The 23,839-nt window shown below is 34.5% G+C and overlaps 2 protein-coding genes and 1 pseudogene across 2 annotated transcripts; 2 read left to right on the plus strand and 1 right to left on the minus strand.

Moving 5' to 3' along the window:
• The first annotated feature begins 2,340 nt into the window (after positions 1 to 2,340).
• Positions 2,341 to 2,924, plus strand: LOC114423363. Its single transcript, XM_028390099.1, has 3 exons — positions 2,341 to 2,495; positions 2,577 to 2,645; positions 2,748 to 2,924. The coding sequence occupies exons 1-3, from the start codon at positions 2,346 to 2,348 to the stop codon at positions 2,886 to 2,888; spliced, it is 360 nt and encodes a 119-aa protein (XP_028245900.1). The 5' UTR covers positions 2,341 to 2,345; the 3' UTR covers positions 2,889 to 2,924.
• A 5,180-nt stretch (positions 2,925 to 8,104) lies between these two features.
• LOC114424011 lies at positions 8,105 to 10,496 on the plus strand (annotated as a pseudogene).
• Positions 10,497 to 16,928: 6,432 nt separating this feature from the next.
• On the minus strand, positions 16,929 to 17,258 carry LOC114424012. Its single transcript, XM_028390890.1, has one exon. It carries the CDS (start codon positions 17,256 to 17,258, stop codon positions 16,929 to 16,931), a length of 330 nt encoding a protein of 109 aa, XP_028246691.1.
• Between the last annotated feature and the right edge of the window lie 6,581 nt (positions 17,259 to 23,839).

Below are 23,839 nucleotides of genomic sequence, written 5' to 3' on the forward strand. Positions count from 1 at the left end.
TGTCCATTTTTTTCCCTGTTACCCTTTACCTTTTTGTTGGGCTTTACTGACGTGTGTTGCTATTTTCTTCTATTATATGTAGGTTTCTATTTTCGTCCAACTTTTTTTGCCGGATTGCTCCTGTTTGCCACTATTTGCAAAACCAAAAAGGTTTGCTAATGTCTGCTGTTGTTTTGTTCTTACCACGTTTTGAGTTATGCATTTCTGTTTGGCGAGGTTTTTTTCAATGACAAAAAGGTTTTTAATGTTGGTATTGTCCCAACTATTTGTTCCTGTTGAATGTGATTCCTATTTTCTTTGTATTAGTCTCTCTTTTTGTGATTCGCAATGGTCTTTATTATCTGTTTTGTAGTGATGTCTCGCAAAGAAAATCTGATATCTGAGTTACACACCAAAAAAGGAACATGGAAAATAGTTGTGCATATCACTGATCTTTGGCAAGCTCGAAAGCAAAATAGTAAACAAACAATTGAGATGGTGTTGATGGACCAAACGGTTATTTTTTTGTTCTTTCTGATTGTTGTTATTACTAATTTGTATTGTATGTCATGTCACTTCATTTTATGATTTAAGTGTTTCAGGGTTCAAAAATTGGAGCTACTCTCTGGCAAGAACTCTTCACTGAATTGCGGGACAAGTTACAGTGTGGTTCTTCGTATTTGATTCAGAACCCGAGGATTGTTGACAACTAATCTGAATACAGAGTCAGCCCAACTCCATATTTGGTTTATTTCCTAAAAACTACATCTGTCAAGGAAATTCACCGTCCAGAAATTCCTTCTAATGTTTATCTCATAACTCTTTTTACTAATATAATCTCTGGCCTCGCACCACGCCATACTTTAGTGGGTCAATTTGTTTAGTTTTTTGTTTAACCAACAATTTTATATGCATCTTTGTGTCAGACTAACATTTGTCTTGCCTGACCATGTTTGACAAGATATTGTTGGTGTCATTGTTGATCTGATCGATGTTAAGACAGTTAATCCCCCTTACAGGATGACATCAAGCTCAGGGATAACAGGTATTCAAATATGCTAATTTTACATATACATACATACATATATATATATATATATATATATATATATATATATATATATATATATATATGTTCAGACACTAAACAAATCAGACGATTGATTATTTTATATGATATATGATATGATGAATGGGTTAGCAACAACTAACATACTGATTGTGATTGTTTGGTCATAGTAACTGCGACATTCTAACAACTGTTTGGGAGGACTATGCTATTCAGCTACATGATGCTATTGACAAAAACCTTCTGCTTTAGGAACCATTGGTTGTTATGTTGACCTTAGGTAAAATCAAGGATGCTACAGGTGTGTTTGGTGTTGGTTAGTGTTTATTATATAGATTGATTTACTCTGGGTAATAAATATGTATGTTGTTGATGATATTGATGGATATCATTCCAGACAAGTATCCCCTAAGCGTGCAGAATATCAAATTTGGATCTAAATTGTATGTCAACGCTGATATTACAGAGATACATGAATTTCATCAAAGGTTTGTCATTAAATTTGCATTTTAACAGTGTTGGTATACTGCAGCGTTTATGTTTTTTAGTTCCTTTGCATTTTTTATACGCTTTAATGGTTGAACTCTAATTTTTTATATTGTTGTCCATTCAGTTTGTCTGTGCCATTTTATTTTGGTGGGATGATCAATGATAAAGATGGTTCTCAGTCCCAATCTAGCCAGAGTAATGTGGTGGAAAAATTTCTGTAGAATGCTCAAGTGGTCAGTATAGGTGAAATCAACAATCTCAGGCACGTTAATAGTTGAACAATGCTTTTGTTAATATGGCCTCTACCACATGTTTGTTTCTTCATCTATTATTCACCATGTTACAGGATTGTTATTGCTTAACTGTTGGAACAGTTGACGAAATCATTATTGATGCTCCATGGAGTTAGGACAGTTGTCCTAACTATACAACGACATTTGATCCATCAAAAGGTGGCTCAACTTGCCATTCTTGTCATACCAGTGTCGTCGATACAGTTCCACGGTTAGCCATGATCATTTTTTGTACTGATTATTTATTTACACGCTTTGCTGTTTTAGCAAATTTCCCTGAAATTTCTATGGATGTCAAGGTATAAATTAAATGTTAGGATGGAGCATAATGGGGACAAAGGAAACTTCCTTCTCTGGGATGCAACATGTATCAAGCTGTTTGGTAAAACTGCTGGAGAATGACGAGATGAGTTGATAGTGGTATGTTCTACACAATTGAACCATAGATTAAATAATGATTCTGTGATTTGTCATTGATACCATTTATTTCACCTATCTAGGCTGGGGATGATATTATGGTATTTCCAACGTGTATTGATGAAATCCTGTTGAAAACTTGGGCTGTCAGATTTAAGTTTCGTTCACAATTACGCCAATCATCTGTGTTGGATGTGAGTGAAGAACTCCATCATATTCAATCATTGATAGCCACCCTTGGGTTGAAGGTAATAACTAAATAAGTTTATCACAGTATAAGGTCAACAACAATAAATGGTGTTTCTCCTGTGTTAATATTTTTCATGCAGGAACAATCAAGTAAGGGAAAAGGAATAGCTGTTGAGCCAGAAAGTTCACCACCAATTTTTGTTCCCACGGTGGGTCTTTTGTTTCAATATTGCATCATGTCAAATATTTACTTATGATATTGTTCTTAATATATATATTGGTAAATGTGTTCACAGCCATCATTGTCACAGTCTTCTGATTACGATCCTGGAAACTCTACCTGTTTAACTCCAACCAAAAGGATTAGTTGTCAGCAAACCAGTTCTGATTTCGATTCTGATGAGCATGCACAGTATCAGTTATCAACTAACAAACATATCAAGGCTGAGTAATTGGGACTTTCACAATCCTGTGGCTTCAGCTTCTATGTTTTGTTTATCATCAATTTGATCGTATTGAATCTGCTCACTGAGTAGATATGACAATATATTTTGTGCAGTCCACCATCATTTCATAGCAAATGATGTATAAACAATCAAATATCAAATATATATGATATATGATAATATTTGATTAAACTTTAACTTTTCATTGATATTCATCCGTATTATACTCTTTACCATCGTGAATACCATCACAATTTCACAATTATTAATTAAATGAATAACATACAACTATATCAATTAACTATTCAAATTGTGATACCATAGCATATAAATCGATTGGGTTTGCTTTATTTGCATATTACTAAGTCAAGTTTGATTGTATGACGAACAAAATACTTGGTTTCATGCAATAAACTGCTGTTGTATTTTATCAATTAGCTTTTAAACATCTATGAGGAGCAATCAACTTTAAATTCTTACAATCAATCAATTAATTTTAAGATTTTAAACATGAAACAAAAAAATTTAACTTATGTCATTTAATGGTTTAATTTATTTATTCTTATATTTATATTTATTTATGTTTTTATATAAAATTATATATAATTGGCAAGGGATAACACTTATAACAGTGTTTCGTTCCTTTTTCAAGTATATGGCAGGGTTTGTTTTTTGCTTTCAAATATGTTGGCATATTACACTGGAATCAGTATTATTATATATTTATATATGGTTTTAAATTTTAATTCAACTAGTATTAGTATTAATATTAATATTATTATTATTATTATTATTATTATTATTATTATTATTATTATTATTATTATTTTAATAATTATAATAAATTATACTAATTATATAATAATAATAATAATGATAATAATAATTTTTAAAAAAATTAACTCATGCTTAACGTATCCCAGACTTCCATAATTTATTATTATTTATATACTATTATTCATATATACAATATTCAATGCACTGATTTTTTGGATACTTTACAATTGTTATTATTTTGTTACTGACCTCATTATCTGCAAATGCATTTAATGTGTGCAGCTATGAAAATATATGGTATCATTATTCTATGTTTTATAGGCGGCTATTTTTTGGAATGCCACACTCAATGCCTCGATGCATTTAATAGAACACATATAGATACACGTTTACCGGCAACACTGACTAAGCTTCATGGGTTAGCTGGATTCACCAACTCTACCAACTTATTTCCCTCATTTGACGGCCTTTGTCAATTCCCCATTGATGTCAATCAATCAATATCAATATCAATATTAATATTAATGTTATGCAAACAATTGTTAAAAAAACATTTCTTACTTCCGATTCATTTGGCAATGCCCCATTTATTTTCCAACATTTTGTTTCCTCCCTCATAAAAAATTACATGTTTACAACTTCAATAAGAAAAACGATGATCATAAATGTTCACATGACAGAGAATTTGCAAACCTAACATTTTAGAGCAGCAAATCATTCGTGCTGCACTAAACCATTGAGTATGAAATTTAATGCGTTTGAATACAATTTTTTCTATTGTTTTATGCTATTTTGCTTTTTCTATTGCAAATACATATCCCTTTACTCGGTGAAGCAAATGCAAATAACTATAATGTTGGTATCATTTTAAAGTCAGCCTACTACAACAACTTATTCAACTCAGTTTCAACATTTGATTTTCCTGTTGTTTGGCAATTATAAGGCAGTTGTTGCAGAAATCAACTACTCATGGACATATATGCTGAACGAAGGAAGCGTAGGAAAACTATTTTACAAGAACGAAAAAGACAACGTTCAGCTACTAATGGTAATACTTAATACAGATTTGTAATTTGTAATTTGTAATTCATTTATAGATTATTATTATTCTTCATATCATCACATTAATATTATATTATACTTACAAAAACTATTGTTATAGACAACTTGCAGTGTATCTCACAATGTAGTCCAACCATTAACCATAATAATAACCCTGCTACAAGCTTCCAATCTACACCACCATCGCACGGGACTTTATCTATAGATGATTCTAAACGATGTTCAAAAAGACATGCAGTCAATGTTTCTTCCATCCAGAGAAATTTGATGTCATCTTATGACAATCAAAAAAATATAACTACTGCTTCTACATCCACATACCAAGCCAGTAATACTTATTCCAATATGACACAGTTAGACATTCACAGAGGTAATTTTTATTCTTAAGCTATTATCAAATATCTACATGCACACATTTTATTTATTATTACATTCTTTTCAGATTTTGTTCTACAATCAACTTATATATAGAATGCCAAATTGGCTATTTATTATCCAGATGAACATCAGACACCAACTAACACTACACAGCATGATCAATTTGTCGGCTATGACAGCTCAGATTCCAGTGATGATGATGTAAATATGACATAGGAAAACATTGATATAGGTATTTATCCATTATTTATATTTTTTTATATTCTGTTTCTTTGATGATCAAATAAATAAATCAAATATTTTCGGCTGATGTGTGTTATACCATATCAATATGCATAGAATACTCATTAAATGACCCAACAATAGATGATCTTGATGATTATGATGAACAGACCTTTCTATCTGCCTCATCTGCATACCAAAATACAGGTTTGATCTTCCAACTATAAAATTTATTCAAATGTGTTTGATATATTTAATTATTATTCATACCTTATTTATAGGTGGTACTTACATTGATATCGGAGATCCTGTATGGGAATGCTCACATTGTAAGGCTATGATGTGGTATGATGAGAGGATAAATAAAGACAAACAAACAAACAAACCAAGGTTTTCATTATGTTGTTCTGATGGAAAAATACAATTGCCTCTGTTGCATGAACCACCCCATCCATTAAATCACTTACTTTTCAATAACCAGGATCCTAAAGCTAAGAATTTCCAGCAGTACATACGAATATATAATCTAATGTTTGCTTTTACATCTCCCGATATCAAATTTGACAAATCCTATAACACTAGAAAAGGACCTCCAACTTTCCTTATACATGGACAAACACATAATCTTATTGGAAGCCTCCTCCCTATGCCTAATAACCCACCTAAGTTTGCACAACTATATATTTATGATACAGACAATGAGATCATCAACAAACTTTCGCAAAACCCGTTAGTATTCATACTTATGTCACACATGTAAAAAATTACATATTCAAATAGCTGTGTATGCTGTTCTGGCTAATTTTTTATTTACAGGATGCATGATATGCTTGATGAACAGATTATCATTGCAATCAAAGACATGCTTGATCATCACAATCACTATGCTCAAAGGTTTCGAATGGCAAGGGACAAATTGCATTCTGCTGTAGTTCCAGACCTGAAGATGAAACTCATTAGTCAAAGACAAACAGACGGAAGGTTGTATAACTTACCAACTACCACTGAAGTTGTTGCCTTGATTGTTGGTGATGAACACTCAGCTGATAAAAGAGGTATTATAATAGAAAAACAATCCGAACTTCTGAAGAGAATACATGAACTTCATCCTGCATATTTTCCTTTGCAATATCCGTTTTTATACCCAAAAGGAGAAGATGGTTACAGACTAAATATACCTCACAAAGATCATGCCAATATACATGCTACAAAGAGGAAACAAGTCACATTACGCGAATATTTTTCTTACCGCCTACAGTCAAGAACTGATGAAGCATAGACTATACTTCATTCAAGAAGATTATTTCAGCAATGGATTGTTGATGGATATTGTATGATTGAGTCTCAAAAACTAAACTATGTCAGACAGCATCAACAACAACTCAGGGTTGACAAATACATCAATTTAATTGGCTCTAATGATCATCCTGAAACACTTGGTAGGGACATAGGAAAGAGAATCATACTGCCAAGTAGTTTTGTTGGTGGTCAAAGATATATGGAGCAACTATATTTTGATGGCATGGCAATTTGTGGACATCTTGGATTTCCAGACTTATTATTAACAATGACATGTAATCCAACATGGCCAGAAATACAACGCAAGGTCACACAATCCAATCTGACCCCCAGTAATTGCCCTGATATTATCACACGAGTTTTCAAAATAAAACTCAATCAATTAATGAATGACTTAAAACATGGCAATATCTTTGGCAACATTATTGGATGTAAGTAATAAAAAATTCTATGACTTTTTCCCTACTTTCTAAGTTGATGTTTATAATATCACTGATGCAAGTTTATTTCAGATATTTATACAATTGAGTGACAAAAAAGAGGATTGCCACATGTCCACATTTTAATGTTTTTGCACCCTTCAAACAAGTTACCAAACCCACACGATATTGATCAAATGATTTCAGCAGAAATACCTGACAAACAGAGCCAGGCACAATTATTTGAAATTGTTTCCAACCATATGATGCATGGACCATGTGGGTTTGCAAATAAAAAATCACCATGTATGGTCAATGGAAAGTGCATTAGATGTTTTCCAAAAAAATTCCATGGAGCAACAATTGTTGACCAGGATGGATTCCCAGTTTATAGGAGAAGAAATGATGGTCGTACAGTGATGAAAAATGGAATTGAACTAGATAACATATTTGTTGTACCATACAATCCACAACTTTTATTAAAGTATAAAACACACTTAAACGTGGAATGGTGTAATCAAAGTACATCCATTAAATATCTGTTCAAATACATCAACAAAGGTTCTGACCGTATCACAGCTTCTCTTGGAAATCAAGATGAAATTAAGCAATATCTTGATTGCAGGTATCCTTTTATTCTCACCTGATTTGATTAACGAAATCATTTAACATAAATTAATTTATTTGATGTTATATGTTTAACTCAAACTTACCAACATCTGATTCTATCTTCAGCAATATATGTGTGCTGCTTGAATCAATAGATATGTATCTCCCCCAGAAGCATGTTGGAAAATTTTTGCATTCCTAATGCATGCGCGTTCCTTGGCAGTGGAGCGGCTATATTTCCACCTTGAAAATCAACAGCATGTTTACTGGACAGATGATCAACAAATAGGTGAAGTCCTATCAAAAAACACAATCAAAGAATCCATGTTCACAGCTTGGATGCATTCTAACAAAATATGTTCTTATGGACGGGATCTTACATATCATCAATATATCTCAAGATTTGTTTATGTCGCCCACAAAAGATGCTGGCAACCAATAAAACAAGGGAATACAATGGGCAGACTCATATGGGTCCCACCTTCAGTTGGTGAACTGTTTTACCTTAGAATGATGCTATCCACTGCTAAAGGTGCACAGTCTTACAGTGACATTAGAACAGTCAATGGTCTGGTATATCCTACATTTAGGGAAGCATGTTTTGCAAAAGGCTTTCTTGGTAGTGATCAAGAATTTATTAGTGCTTTACAGGAAGCTAATAATTGGGGTACTGCACACTACCTAAGAAAATTATTTGTCAAGCTTTTATTTATGAACACCATGGACAGACCAGAATATGTTTGGCAACAGACATGACAATGGATGGCAGATGATATCATATTCAATCATAGAAAACAAGGTGATTTTATATATTCTAAATAAATATTGTTTACTCAAAATCATTATGTTTATTATTTTACTAATCACATGTATTCGCCTTACTGAAAAGGAAACAATTCATTTATGCTTAACTGAGATTGAGAATATGCTACAAGCGAACAGAAGGAGCTTGCGAGATTTTCCATCCATGCCATACCCAATAGGATATGCACGAAACCAACATCATAATAACTGATCCATAATGAAATGACATATGACAAAGAAATGTTAGCAGAACAATACAACACGGCATACCAATTGCTCACAGGTACTCACAAATTATGACACATTTGATATAGCAACTCCTTAATCACAATAGTATATATTACTATTTGTTAATATGTGAATATATAATTACAGATGAGCAAAAAACTATTGTCGATACCATTATGTCTGTGGTTAACACTCAATCAACTGCAGTTTACTTTCTCTATGGATATGGTGGAACTGGCAAAACATTTATTTGGACAACCTTATCATCTGGTATACGCTCCAATGGTGGAATTGTTTGTACAGTTGCTTCAAGTGGAATTGCTTCATTACTATTGCCTGGTGGTCAGACCGCACATTCCAAATTTGCTATACCAGTCCCTGCAACAGAAAATTCAACATGCAATATTCATCAAGGCAGTGAGTTAGCTGAATTATTAAAGGTTACAAAACTAATAGTCTGGGATGAAGCTCCAATGTGTCATAAATTTGCATTTGAGGCACTAGATAAAAGTCTTAAAGAAATCATGCAAAACAATCTGCCTTTTGGAGGGAAAATTATGGTTTTTGGTGGAGATTTCCGACAGATCTTGCCAATTGTTCCTAAACCCTAAACCCAGTCCCTGCAACAGAAAATTCAACATGCAATATTCATCAAGGCAGTGAGTTAGCTGAATTATTAAAGGTTACAAAACTAATAGTCTGGGATGAAGCTCCAATGTGTCATAAATTTGCATTTGAGGCACTAGATAAAAGTCTTAAAGAAATCATGCAAAACAATCTGCCTTTTGGAGGGAAAATTATGGTTTTTGGTGGAGATTTCCGACAGATCTTGCCAATTGTTCCAAAAGGTAATCGCTCAGACATCGTCCATGCAACTATAAATGCATCATACATTTGGGACCATTGCCAAATTCTTAAACTTACAAAAAACATGAGATTGCTATCAAATGCTCCCCAACAGCCCAACAATGAAGAACTCAAACAATTTTCACATTGGCTACTTGACATAGGAGATGGAAAAATTGGACAATATAATGAAGGATTTTCAGAAATCACTATTCCATATGAGTTTCTTATAAAAAATTATGATGATCCTATCCATGCTATTGTTGAAGCCACCTATCCTAACTTGATAGATAACTATAGTGACACAGATTACTTGCAAAAAAGAGTTGTTCTTGCCTCTAAAAAAGAAATTGTTGACAAAATAAATGATTATGTCCTATCACTTATACCCAATCACGAAAAAGAGTATTGCAGCGCAGATAGTATTAATAAATCAGATGAATTGCTCAATCCTGTTTTTGCATTATTGCCACCTGAATTCCTGTATTCATTGCAAACATTAGGTATACCTAATCATAAATTAAAACTTAATGTTGGAACTCCAATCATGCTAATACGAAATCTCGACTAGACTGATGGCCTGTGCAATGGAACTAGGCTCATTATCACTAAACTCGGATCTAATGTGATTGAGGCTTAAGTAATTACTGGGCCTAATTCAGGAAATAGGACATACATACCCAGAATAAATATGTTCCCTTCTGAATCTCCATAGCCATTCAAACTTATAAGGAGGCAATTTACATTCATAGTTTCTTATGCTATGACTATAAACAAATCTCAGGGACAACCATTACACCACATAGGACTGTATTTGCCACACCCAGTTTTTAGTCATGGCCAACTATATGTTGCACTCTCAAGGGTTAAAAGCAAAGATGGACTTCATATTCTCATACATGACAATGATGGTAATCCAAAAAATATTACCACTAATGTTGTTTACAATGAAGTCTTTGCCAATTTATAAACAGGTATCCTTCCATCATACAATACAATTATGTTGTTGCATTAATTACACCTTTCTGTTTGTTTGTTTTATTCAGTCTGACATATAACACATGCACTATGTATGTTGTTGCATTCCAAAATTTTTATACTCACTTCGGGGAATTCAATACAACTTCAACTAATTTATTTAATTCTACATCATATTCGGTTTTACTCCTTTTGTTCAGTTTGACATATAACACACTTCAACAAATTTATTTAATGCTGCAAATGTTATCTGAAAATTTATATTACATGGTCGATATCAAATTGTTTATTTCATGGTAATTTATTTATATAACTACAAATCATACAATAATTTACGAAATACACGTACAAATCCATATTATGGTTGATTAAATTGAAATCCTTTTTTATTTAATGTGATTTAACGAAAATGTTTTCCAACTACCTGGACCACCCCTGCACATTTTGTATTCGTGCTTACACTCCTATACGATTGGTTTTTACACTTCCACTTAGTCTACAAATAAATCCAACTTCAATCCTTTAATATTTAATATGAATATGAATGATATCATATGATTTAATTTAATGAAAATGTTTTCGAAGTCCTTGGGGTGCTGGACCAGCCATCCACAGTTTGTATTCGTGCTTTCAGTCCTATACCATAACCTTTTGAACTTTCACTTACTCTACAAATAAATTCAACTTATATTCACTGCCAAATTAAAATTACACCAACGAATCCGTATTCCTAATAAATACACTGCACAACTGCTACTCAACCCTTACTTTTCCCGATACGTACACACTTCCTACACGCTTCATATCCCGCTTACTCTGCTATCAGATTGCCTTCTGAACTTCCACTTTGTTTACAAAAAAAAACCATTTTCCCATCCCACATAAAACTTACACCACTAAGGCACCATCGTAATAAATGCACTAAGACAATTACTGTAGTTGTATCTCCCTATACTGCATCAAATGTAATCATTATCGAGAGACGTCAGCGTTGTATAGGGTTGTGACTCTTCACAACTCTTTTTTGCATCGTTCAACAACAAAGAGTCACCATTTAATTTCTTAATTAAATCAATCATTATATCGCTATAACACCACCGCCACTACAACACTTCTATACACATATATCTACCTATACTACACTTCCTATTCATCTTCTTCGCATTCTGCCAAACCAAACTAAACTCCCTATTCATCTTCTTTGCATCCAAGAGTCACCATTTAATTTGTTAATTAAATCAGTTATTATATCGATATAACACCACCGCCACTTACAACACTTCTATACACATATATATACCTATACTACACTTGTTATTCATCTTCTTCGCATCCTGCCAAACCAAACTAGACTCCCTATTCATCTTCTTTGCATTCTTATGGCCACTTCCGCATCACGCTCCACTATTGTAATTTATTTCTTCTTCTTCTCATTTTCATCTTTCTTATATTTGTTTCCTCTATTCCTTTGGTTACTTAATATTTTCACATTATTCGTATAGTTCCCACGCGATCCAATGGATAGCATAAGATTCACCGCACCTTTCGACTTAACTGCATTTCCATTTTTTTTCAACTGCCTCGCCTTACTTTCTTTGCCCGCAGAACCTTCTCCAAGTTCCTTTCTCCTACCACAGGCAATGGCTGCGCAACTACCCCAAATATGTTTTATTCCACTACGATGGCGAGATACATTTCATTCGGGTAAGAACACTCGGTACTAAATGCTTTTTTGCTGATGACTTGAATGATTTTAGAAGGGCACACAACCTCAACGAAAACGTGATTCTACGTTTGGTTGCCGGTGACAAAAACACCATTTTCACCATTTATATTGACGGACCTGCACACCACCACTCTAGCCTAAAGCCCATCATTTATAGAAGGAGATACATCTTCACAATTGATATCACAGATGATATGCTACAGCAGAACCTGCCTTTGGTGCGTTATACTACACTTTTTTCAGTCTATCATACTTTGTGGTTTCCTCATCAATTTGTTTAACCATCCTTTGTTTTGATGATACAGACACTTCCTACAGCGGCTTCCAAATTTGTGTATGGCTCCAAAAAAAGTATTACCATCCACCACGGACTTTCAAAATCCACCAAATGGCCACTCAGCATCCACCATGGCATCCCAGCCATTACAGAACCATGGTTCAACCTGATTCATGAAAAAAATTTAAGACCCGGAGATGAGGTAGTCTTTTACTACCGTTTTCATGACCATGCATGGGAGCTGCTCATCAGGAAAGCCATCGAATGGAACAACAGCAACACCGACCTTGACTTTGATGAATAAGTTCTTTTATATTCATCTTTTTTTTTTAAAGTTTAATATTTTATGGTTTTTGTTTCCTACTACTACCACCAGACAATTTTCTCACTATAACTGCACGATTCCTATCTCAATATTACAAATATTTATGTTCCGTTAATTTTGCTCAGCGCTTTGTTTGTCGTTTGATATTTATATTGATTTTGCGAACTTTGTCTTCCAAATTACGTTGAAGCGATAGGTCAATATTGTTGGTATTTATGCGAAAAAAGCGATAGGTCAATATTGGCTTCTAAATTAGATTAAATGATGAAATAAAATGAACATTTAAGTTTAGATTATATTATTCCATAATAATATAATGGTTCGAATTTTTGTTTCAAATAAATGGTTGCAATTAGTAAAACTGTTTTGATCAAAAGTGTAGCCGCAGGATTAAACCTTCTATTTGTATGCTGCTGCCATTCGTTGTGTCTTTACCTTTTTCGGTTTCCTTTGTACTGAAACACTAAAAACATGTGTCAGCTTTGTCTGATTTCGTTTTCATACACACTGTTGTTTCTATTATGTTTTTTTTTTTACCCACGTCTGTGTGTAGTCCATTTTCGGCTTTATACGAAAAACCGGATAGCTCAATACTGCCACCACCTGTAACAGATAACTAAAAATTTGAATTTTTTTTTGTTGAATTAAATTAAAATTTATTTAGGATCAGAATTAAATACTATTATTTATAGAGATAACAAAATTATTTAACATCACGACAAATTATTTGTATAGACTGAAACATTTTTTAAAACAAAGACTAAAACATAGTTTTTTTATGAGTCTAAATTATCTTTTATAATCAAAATATTATTTTCACATGCTCACTAAACATTTTTACAAAATTATTTTTAAAATTTAGTCCCTCTTCACAATTAAATACATCTAAAATAATTTCTTTCCAGAAAAACAAAATATTTTTAATTTATTTCCCATGTTTCTTTTATATAATTTAAATCAATTTTAAAATATTTTCAACACAATCAAGTCTTCATGCAAATTATCTTTATGTTATATTCAAACAGCATGCTGACAGATAGTATTTATATCACTTACAGTAAAAATATACAAACAGCACCCTGACAAATATTATTTATTCACTTAGAGTCTAATGATACAAACAGTTCTGTGACAAATAGTATTTATGTCACTTATAGTAAAATACCGAACCGTGCATCGCACGGGCTCTCCACTAGTTTAAAGAAAATTAGTGTGAGACCAGTAAAGGTTTTTTTATATTACCCGTATTATTCATATTTTGTTAATATTTACAATAGCCTTCTTTTTAAGAATACACATTATAATATTTTTTTCAAATAATTAAAATGTTTATATAATTTATAAAAAATGTTGATGTAATATTTTTTAAATAATTTATGGAGTTAGTTTAGGCACATGCAGAAAAAAAAAAAAGGTATGATGTGCTATCAGAAAAAAAAAATTAAAAAAATGTCAGTGTAAATTAGCCTTGTTTATATTTTTCCGCCCTTTTTTTCAATTTTTTTCAATTTTTTTCTTCTACTTGGGCAGACTAACTTATCATTATATTTACAAACTATTCTGATATATGCATAAAAACTGATGCGACTGGTGCGAATGTACATCTCAATATAGTAGAATCCTAATGAACTAAGAAAAGACCAACTTGATGAATTCTAATGAAACAAGTGGAGTTAAAATAGGCGTGTAAAATAATAAAAGACTTTATGAATTATTATTTAAGTTTGACTTGTTAAATGATACGTTAACTTCATTTATTTAATTCAATAAAAAATATTAAATTTAAAATCAATTTCAATTATTTTAAGTCAAATTTATTTTTTTAATGTTTAATGCTAATAGTTCACGAATAATTTATAAATCTGTATTAATTATTTAAAGAATAGTAATTTAATTTATTGTTCCTACCACCTATTTAACTCTAATTTTTAAGACCCCTATTTAAATTATTACCGTCTTTTTTTTAATCAAAAATTCAAATTTTCATTAAAATTTCAATTTTATTAATTTCACCTTTAGCAAGGTAAAATTAATAGATATATGTTAAATATTAAGTTTAAACTTAAAAATATAATTCAATAAAAAAAATCCAGGAATAATAGTTAAGACATAAATAAATAGATTAAATAAGCCACACGCTTAAATTCATATTTTCAATTAGATAAATTATGTTTAAACTTTAAAGTCAACTAATTTATATAAATGAGAAAAAAAATTGAATATTCTTTTCTTAAACAACAAAACTAAAATTTTAATGTATTGACTCAATTATATCATACCTTGGGAGAAAGTAAAAGATGATGGTTTGATAAGAAAGATGCAAGAGTAATGATATTCACTACTAAAAAAAAGTGAATTTTAGGACAATTCCGATGGATATTTTATGATAATTTTTAATTGTGGTTGAAGTAATCGTTATGAAAAGTTAAGACTTTTACGATGATTTTCAAACTGTCTTATAAAAATACAATTTCTAAGACGGTTTTATTTTGAAACCATGTTAGAATTTTTTTTTAAAATGAGAATAATAAGATAGGTTTTCTAAGACGTCGTCTTAAAATATTTTTAAAAAAATTGAAGATTCTAAGAATTTTTTTTCAAAAATCGTTTTAAAAAGTTGATTTTCTAAAACGATTTTTAGGATAACCTTCATAGAATGTTTATTTTTTAAAAAAATAAAAAAAATTAAAATATTATGAGAAAGGGGTCAAAAAAAAGATGCCTACTCATGTGATGCTAACCTCTTCACTCTTGTTTTTCGATTCATACTTCACCACTTCACAATAATGTATGCTCACAAAAATTAGAACCTTCACCATTATCTCATTAGTACACAGTGTATCTCATGCATCAATTCATCCAAAAACAAGTCACAATCAATTATTTATTTCCTATGTCTATCATGCAATTTTTATTTATTTAATAACTGAATGAAATTAACTGCTGAAATTAAATTATCATTAATGCAAAAGACATTACATTGAATTTAAAAGAAAAAAAATCAAATAAAAAGAAATAAAGAAAAAGAAAAGAAAGAAAAATCTTGGTCCAGCCTCAGTCCTGTGTGAGACTGTGCAATAAGCCTATGCATGAACATTCAACAACAAAACTCATAAATGCATGAGACTCAATAACGCGCTTAGCGCGTAGGGGCACTTAGCGCGTAGGGGCACTTAGCGCACTCATCGTATGTTTTGTAGAATTGCAAGCATGTGCTTAGCCGCCAGTGGGCACTTAGCATGTTCATAAAAAAAATGAGCCTAGAACTCAAGCTCGCGCTAAGCCACCATGGGGCGCTTAGCGCGCTTATCTAAAAACCCAAGAAAAATTGTTTTATGCCTATATGGTCAGAACTCGCTAAGTCATGAGTGTGGGCTTAGCGACTTTACAAGGTAAGGATGACAAAAAGCAACAATGATGCATGTATATCAGGCCAAAGAAACTTACGAATGCGACAAAGACCAAGATCCCATGGTGAAAACAATAAGAACAAATGATGAACCTTACCTAGTGTGACCAAAATGCAAAATAAAGACAAGAAATGTGCAATGTAGACAAAAAAGTATGTAAGGTAACAACATGTGCAATAGAATGTTGGGATAAGCAGAAATGAGAAAGTAGGGGAAGAAGAGGGAGAAGTTATAGTATTAAGCGATTTTTCAATTTCCAGTAGTTACAAGCAAAGCGCTTAGCGCGAGTGCGACGCTTAGCACATAACCTGACAATAACAGTTGCATTAATGGTGTTGGTGCTTAGCATGCAGGACGTGCTTAGTGCCTGATGGACACAAGTCCCTTGATCTTCCCCTCAGTTAGTGATAATGGCACTTAGCGAGATGTCTGGGCTTAGCGCCTCTATGCATAGGTGTTTAGCGTGAGATGGGGCGCTTAGCGCCAGAACCTTCTTCTTAAAATCATGACAATGTTCCCCCATTAACCTACAAAATCACTTAAAATGATTAATATTCTCCTTTTTTCTGAAAAAGATTTTTTTAAAAACAGAAATTAACAAAATAGAAAATAAGACAAATAGAAGAAATCCTGGGTTGCCTCCCAGTAAGCGCTTCTTTAATGTCACTAGCTTGATGTTGGATCCCTCATGGGTCTTGGACATAGATGACGTTGGTAAGTCTTTTTAGATGGCCCCCATTATAGACCTTCAAGCATTGTCCATTCACGATCCAACTCCTCTCTGGTTCACTTGAAGTTAGATCTATGAGTTCCACTACTCCATCTGGCTTGACATCTTTTATTACAAAAGGTCCTGACCATTTTGACTTGAGCTTCCTTGGGAAAATCCCAAGTCTTGAATTGAATAGTAGCGCATGTTGACCAGGCTGGAAGTTCTTCTTTTGTAGCTTCCAGTCATGGTACGCCTTTATCTTCTGCTTGTAGATCCTAGCTGATTCATAGGCGCTTAATCTCATATCTTCTAGCTCTACCAAATGTAATCTTTTCTTCTCACAAAATAAAGATTCATCAAAGTTTAGCAATCTGAGGGCCCAGTAAGCTCATTGCTCCAATTCCACCGGTAAATGGCACGCCTTCCCATAGACCATCTGAAAGGGTGAGAGGCCTATGGAAGTCTTGAATGCAGTCCTATAAACCCACAAGGCATCATCCAGCTTTGTTGCCTAATCTTTCCTTGAAGAAGCGACGGTCTTCTCCAGAATTCTCTTTAGCTCTCTATTTGACACTTTTGCTTGGTCGTTGGTCTGAGGATGATAAGGTGAAGCCATCTTATGTCTGACGTTATAGTGCCCCATAACCTTCTGCAGTTGTGCATTGTAGAAGTACGTACCCCTATCACTGATCATCACTCTAGGTACTCCAAAGCGGGAGAAAATATTCTTTTACAGAAATTTAATCACGATCCTGGCATCATTCTGTGGAGTGGCTATGGCTTCCACCCACTTAGACACATAATCAACAGCTACCAAGATGTATGCATTCCCGTATGAGGATGGTAGAGGGCCCACGAGATCAATCCCCCAACAGTCAAAAACCTCTACCTCAATGATGTTCTGCAATGGCATCTCATTCCTCCTTGAAATTTTCCCTATTCACTAGCATTGATCACAGCGAAGTACATGGTCATGAGCATCCTTGAAAATGGAAGGCCAGAAAAATCTAGCCTGAAGTATTCTGATAGTTGTCCTATCTCCACCATAATGGCCTCCATAAGGTGAGTTTTGATAGTGCCACAGTATGCTTTGGGCTTCCTCTCTGGTCACACACTTTTTTAGCAAGTTATCTACTCTAATTTTGAATAGATGTGGATCATCCCAAATGTAGAAACAGATATCATGAAGAAATTTCTTTTGCTGGTTCCAGTTAAGATATTGTGGAATGACTCTAGTAGATTTGTAGTTGGAAATGTTTGTGAACCAGGGCCTTTCAACTACAAATAAGAGGGATTCATCTAGAAATTCACCCCTCACTTCTTGTTCCTCCTTCGTCACTTCTTCATTCACTAACCGGGAGAAATGGTTGTTAGACAAGTGGCCTCAGATATCTTAAGAAGGGGGGGGTTGAATTAAGATATTCCAAACTTTTCTCCTAATTAAAAATCTATCTTACTTTTTACTTAAGTTATGAATTCCCTTAATGACAATCTTCTTAAATATTAATTCAAATGAAGCAACTTGAATATGAATATAAAGCAATAATAAATAAAGAAGATTAAGGGAAGAGAAAATGCAAACTCAGTTTTATACTGGTTCGGCCACACCCTTGTGCCTACGTCCAGTCCCCAAGCAACCCGCTTGAGAGTTCCACTAACTTGTAAATTCCTTTTACAAGTTCTAAACACACAAGGACAACCCTTCCTTTGTGTTTAGAGATTCTTTACAACAAGAGACTCACAGTCTCTTAATCCCTTAGAGAATGAGAAGTAGAAGAGGAACAAATCTCTCTTGAAAGAGATGGATTTTACAGATTGAGCACTCAAATAATTCCTTAAAGAATTGCAATCAAGTTGGCCAAGGAATTCTTAAGAGGATAAAATGAAATTGCTTTTTGAGAGGATAAACACTTTGTTGTTCTGAAAATCTCTGAGCAATTTCGTGTTTAAGTCACATATATATAGACCATTGGTGGTCATGAGTAAAGCCTTTGAAAAGTTGTGACTCTTGAAATTATTTTTCTGAAATTCCTGTCTGGTAATCGATTACAGTAATTGTGTAATCGATTACAGCTTTTAAAATTTGAATTAAAACGTTTACTAACTGCTGGTAATCGATTACCAAAATTGTGTAATCGATTACACAGTCTAAAATTTCGAATTCAAATTTTTATAGCTGTTATAAAACGTATTTGGCCACTGGTAATCGATTACATCCTCTGGTAATCGATTACCAGAGAGTAAAACCTTTGAAAAACACTTTTTATTTTAAATTACTTGGCCAAACCTTTGCTAATTCAATTAGGAATTCCCTTCCTAATATTCTAGTGATCATCTTGATGTTGTGCCTTGTAATCTTGAAGTATTGTCTTGAATTTTAATCTTGAAAAGCCCATTTGCATCAATTGCAACACTTCATCATGATCATCATCAAAACATCAAAGCCAATTGCATCTACAATGGTCAGCTATTACATTCTCAGATCATTTCTTGTCTTTGATGACGATGTCAAACTCTTGAATCAACAAGACCCATCTTATCAACCTTGGCTTTGAATCTGCCTTGGTGAGAAGATATTTGATTGTTGCATGATCTGTGAAGATGACGACCTTGGAGCCCACCAGATAGCATTGAAACTTCTCTAAGGCATAGACGTTGACCAATATTTCCTTTTCAGTAGTCGCATAATTCAATTGTGCGTTATTCAGGACCTTGTTGACATAGTATATGGCATGGAATATCTTGTCTCGTCGATGTCCTAGATTTGCACCCACAGCATAGTCGTTGGCATCACACATCAACTCAAACTCCTTACTCTAGTCAGATACAACCATTATTGCGGCAGATACAAGGTTTTCTTTCAAAGTCTAAAAAACTTCCAAGCATTCTTCATCAAGCTTGAAGATTGCATCTTTGTTAAACAAGTTGCTCAATGGTTTGGCTATTTTAGACAAGCCCTTAATGAACCTCCGATAGAAGCCTACATGTCCAAGAAAACTCTTGATACCCTTATCATTTACTGGTGGTGGTAACTTCTTGATGACATTTATTTTTGCTTTGTCCACCTCAATGCCTCGGGTTGTACTATCCCTTCTTGAACCATGAAGTGACACTTCTCTAAATTTAGTACTAGATTTGCTTCAACACATCTTTGCAGCACAAGCTCTAAATTAGTCAAGCAACAGTCAAAGGAGGGTCCAAAAACTGAGAAATCGTCTATGAAGGCCTCTATGTACTTCTTTACCATGTTAGCAAAGATGGTCAGCATGCCTCTCTGGAAAGTGGTTGGTGCATTACATAACCCAAATGGCACCCTTCTGTAGGCAAAGACGCCAAAAAGGCATATGAACGTCATCTTCTCTTGGTCCTTGGGATCCACTACGATCTGATTATACCTTGAGTACCCATCCAAGAAGTAGTAGAAAGATTGTCTTGCTAGCCGCCCCAACATCTGATCTATGAATGACAAAGGAAAATGGTCTTTCCTTATGGCCTCATTGAGCTTTTGGTAGTCGATGCACATCCTCCATCCCGTGACAGTCCGAGTAGGAATAAGATCATTCTTTTCATTTCGAATCATACCTCATTTCTTGGGCACCACTTGGACTAGACTTACCCAAGCACTATCAGAATAGGGTAGATGAGTGCAGCCTCAAGTAACTTGAGGACTTCCTTCCTCACTTCTTCTTTCATGGCTAGATTGAGCCTCCTCTATGGTTGTCTCACTGGTCTGTACTCCTCCTCCATCTTGATCTTGTGCATGCAATAGGCGGGGCTGATTCCCTTGAGATATGAGATGTGCCACCCAATAGTTTCCTTGTGTTTTTTTAGAACTTCCATCAATCGTGCTTCCTCTTCTAATGATACGTCACTGTTTATCACAACCAGCTTGATTTTTTTCTCCTCTAGAAAGGCATTCTTCAGGTGCATGGGTAGGGTCTTTAACTCCACCTTTGGCTTTTCTATAGGGTTGTCTTTCTTTAGATCTTCAACAGCATCTTCCCCTATATAAATCTCATTCAATTACTCCAAGTCCTCTAGACAGGCTACCAGATCCTTCTCATTCTCATTGGTTAGGCAATCAACTGCATTTTTCAAAGACTTTTCCAATGGTGAGTAAGTCGCCAGGTGTTGCATATTGTGGTTTGCCTCTTGCTCAATTACCTCCACCTTGAAGCATGGTTTATTATTACTAGGATGCTTAATTGCCTCAAACAGGTTGAAGGTTACCTTCTGGATCATCTATGCACAACTCTAAATTTTTATTCCTCATGTCCACCATACATTTTGCAGTTAGCATGAATGGTTGCCCCAAGATTAAGGGAATCTCCTCATCTTCTTCAATTTCCATGATCACAAAGTCCACCAGAAAAGTGAAGTGGTGGACTTTGACCAAGACATCTTCAACCACCCTGTACGGTCTTGTGATGGAGCGGTTTGCCAGCTGGAGTGTCATCCTCGTAGGGTCAATCTTCTGGTTCCCGATTCTTGGGCATATGGAAAGGGGCATCAAATTGATGCTTGCCCCTAAGTCAATAAGAGCTTTCCCTACAAATGCATTCCCAATAGAGTATGGGATGATCACGCTTCCCGGATTTTTGAACTTGGGTGGTAGCTATTGGATCACTGCACTGCAATTGCCTTCTACCACAATGGTTTCTGTCATACCCTAATTTCGTCCGGGGATTATTACTTGATGACATGCAACCTTTGGTTAGCCTCTTTGAGATACTTGGCGTCCTTTGTTGCACAATAAATGAAGTCCCGAGACGTGTTAGAAATCAAAAGGAAGCAGGCTTGCGCGATCTGTGAAATTTCGTAATGTGGCGGAAATCGAAAAGAAGTGTTTTTGCGCAATTCGTGAGTTTCCGTAACTTCTTCGAAAGCTAAAAAAGAGTAAATACATAATCCGTAAGGATTCGTAACCTTGCGGAAGGAAAATAAGTATCGTTATGAAATTCGTAAAAGTTTCGTAACGTTACGGAAAAAGAATTACCAAAAAAATAGAAGGGGGGTGCATTTAGTAAAAAGGGTGGTACGAATAGAAATCTGGCTCACTTGGGCCTTCAGATCCTTCCTCCAGAAGGTTGTTGCTTCTGGAGAAAGCAACCTTGCTCTCCTGGGCGAGCTGGGTGGCAAGCTCCTCCCCTATTTTGCTATAAATAGGGGGAGGAGTGAAGAAGAAAGGGTTCAGCCTTCTTGGCACTTCTCTCTCTCGAAATTGCTGAGGAAAATTATTTCCCTGAAGAAAATCCAAGCCGAGACGCTTCCGTAACGTTTCCGTAACATTTCCGTGAGTAATTACGCGAAGATTCTCGACCGTTCTTCAAGATTCATCGTTCGTTCTTCGTTTTCTTCAGTCTTCAACGGGTAAGTACCTCAAACCGAGCTTTTCAATTCATTCTATGTACCCGTGGTGGTCCACATTTTGTTTCATGTATTTTTATTCTCTTTTTCATTTGCTTTTTATACCCCCTTTTGACGTGCTTAAGTCATTTCTCGCTTAATCTAAAAATAAAATAAATTTCCACCGATCGTTTGAATTGTATCATTCGTTAATTTCGGTTAAGATGAATTTCGACCGTTCGGTCATGCCGTAACCACGTTGGAAATCAAAAAAGAGGTAAAATAATAATATAATAATAAAAAAATACCTTTTAGTAAAGTAAAGCGAAAAATCAATCGGACGTTTTCTCTTTGGGAATTCTCATTCTTAATTGAATTGACTAATAACTAAAGAGAAGCTAAGGCTAAAATCAATTCGCCTAGTCAAGCTCGTCCACAAAAATAGGGTTTTGAAAGTTTATCATTTCATTTTCTTACCAAGTAAAAATGGATCATTTTTAAGGTCCAACGCCTTAAAATGATTACCTTTCAAGTAAAAAGAATCACTTGATTCACGCATAAGAAAGAACTACGTAGGTCTGATTTCCTCTCCAAAGGAGGGTACGTAGGAGCAAAAGCCCCGCTTTTGTCAACCTCAAAAAATAAAAAGAAATAAAAGTTAAGGTAATACAATTTCCACAATTCTAAAAAATAGGCTGTTGTCCTTTGAGACAAACGTGAGAGGTGCTAATACCTTCCTCAAACGTAAATACAACTCCCGAACTTAGAATTTTCATTTTGACCGGTTTCCTTCGGTTTTCCCGACGTTTCCCACAAATAAACGTTGGTGGCGACTCCGCGCATCTTTCCTCCTTTGGAAAGCGCACCCGTGAGCCTCGCCCTCGCTCGCCCGCGAAGGGCACGTTGCGACAGTTGGCGACTCCACTGGGGACTTTTTTGAGAGTTAGGCCTATTTTAAAGAATTGTGGAATTGTGAAACTTTGTGTGTGCATTTTGTTGAACTGTGTAAAATGTAAATAACTGTTGTCTATTTTTCATTCTTTACACTGCATTCTAAGCACCCACGGGTTTGAGTAAAAAAGGGGCCCTATACCCGGGTTCATGGGAATTTAAGGAGTGGAGGTGAATCTATCATCATGCTAGGTCTCCGACTTGCTTGATAATAGTGAAACCTCGTCTAGAGCTTTCTCTCTTTATAATGTGTTGTCGCTGGTATTCCATACCGCCACAATATTATTATCATGAGTGATGATACCTCTAGAAAATAGCCGTGTGAGTTATGAATTGTTGGGGAGTAGTTATTAGAGACCCCTAGATATTGTCCTATAGGTTCCCGAATAGGGGCAAAGAGCAAACACGCTCCGTGCCATTCGTTCTCATGCATTTTTTGGTAAATAGCACTAGTTTATATAGTTTTGCTAGTGATGTTTGGTTTCTTTAGAGTAATACGTAACCTTTTTAATACTACGTTGAGGCGCCATCATGCCCAAAACGTAGCATTAAAGTTGGATCTCTGCAGTCTCATATGTGTGAATTACC

The sequence above is a fragment of the Glycine soja genome, chromosome 8 (assembly GCF_004193775.1).
Source record: "Glycine soja cultivar W05 chromosome 8, ASM419377v2, whole genome shotgun sequence".
Classification (NCBI taxonomy): Eukaryota; Viridiplantae; Streptophyta; class Magnoliopsida; order Fabales; family Fabaceae; genus Glycine; species Glycine soja.

Bases quoted from the DNA above. Each gene is read 5' to 3' on its own strand.
- LOC114424012 (XM_028390890.1), bottom strand. From the start codon at position 17,258: ATGAGATTAAGCGCCTATGAATCAGCTAGGATCTACAAGCAGAAGATA.
- LOC114423363 (XM_028390099.1), top strand. From the start codon at position 2,346: ATGGTATTTCCAACGTGTATTGATGAAATCCTGTTGAAAACTTGGGCT. The intron at 2,496-2,576 runs GTAATAACTAAA...TTTTTCATGCAG, and splicing joins TAGCCACCCTTGGGTTGAAG to GAACAATCAAGTAAGGGAAA. The intron at 2,646-2,747 runs GTGGGTCTTTTG...TCATTGTCACAG, and splicing joins CACCAATTTTTGTTCCCACG to TCTTCTGATTACGATCCTGG.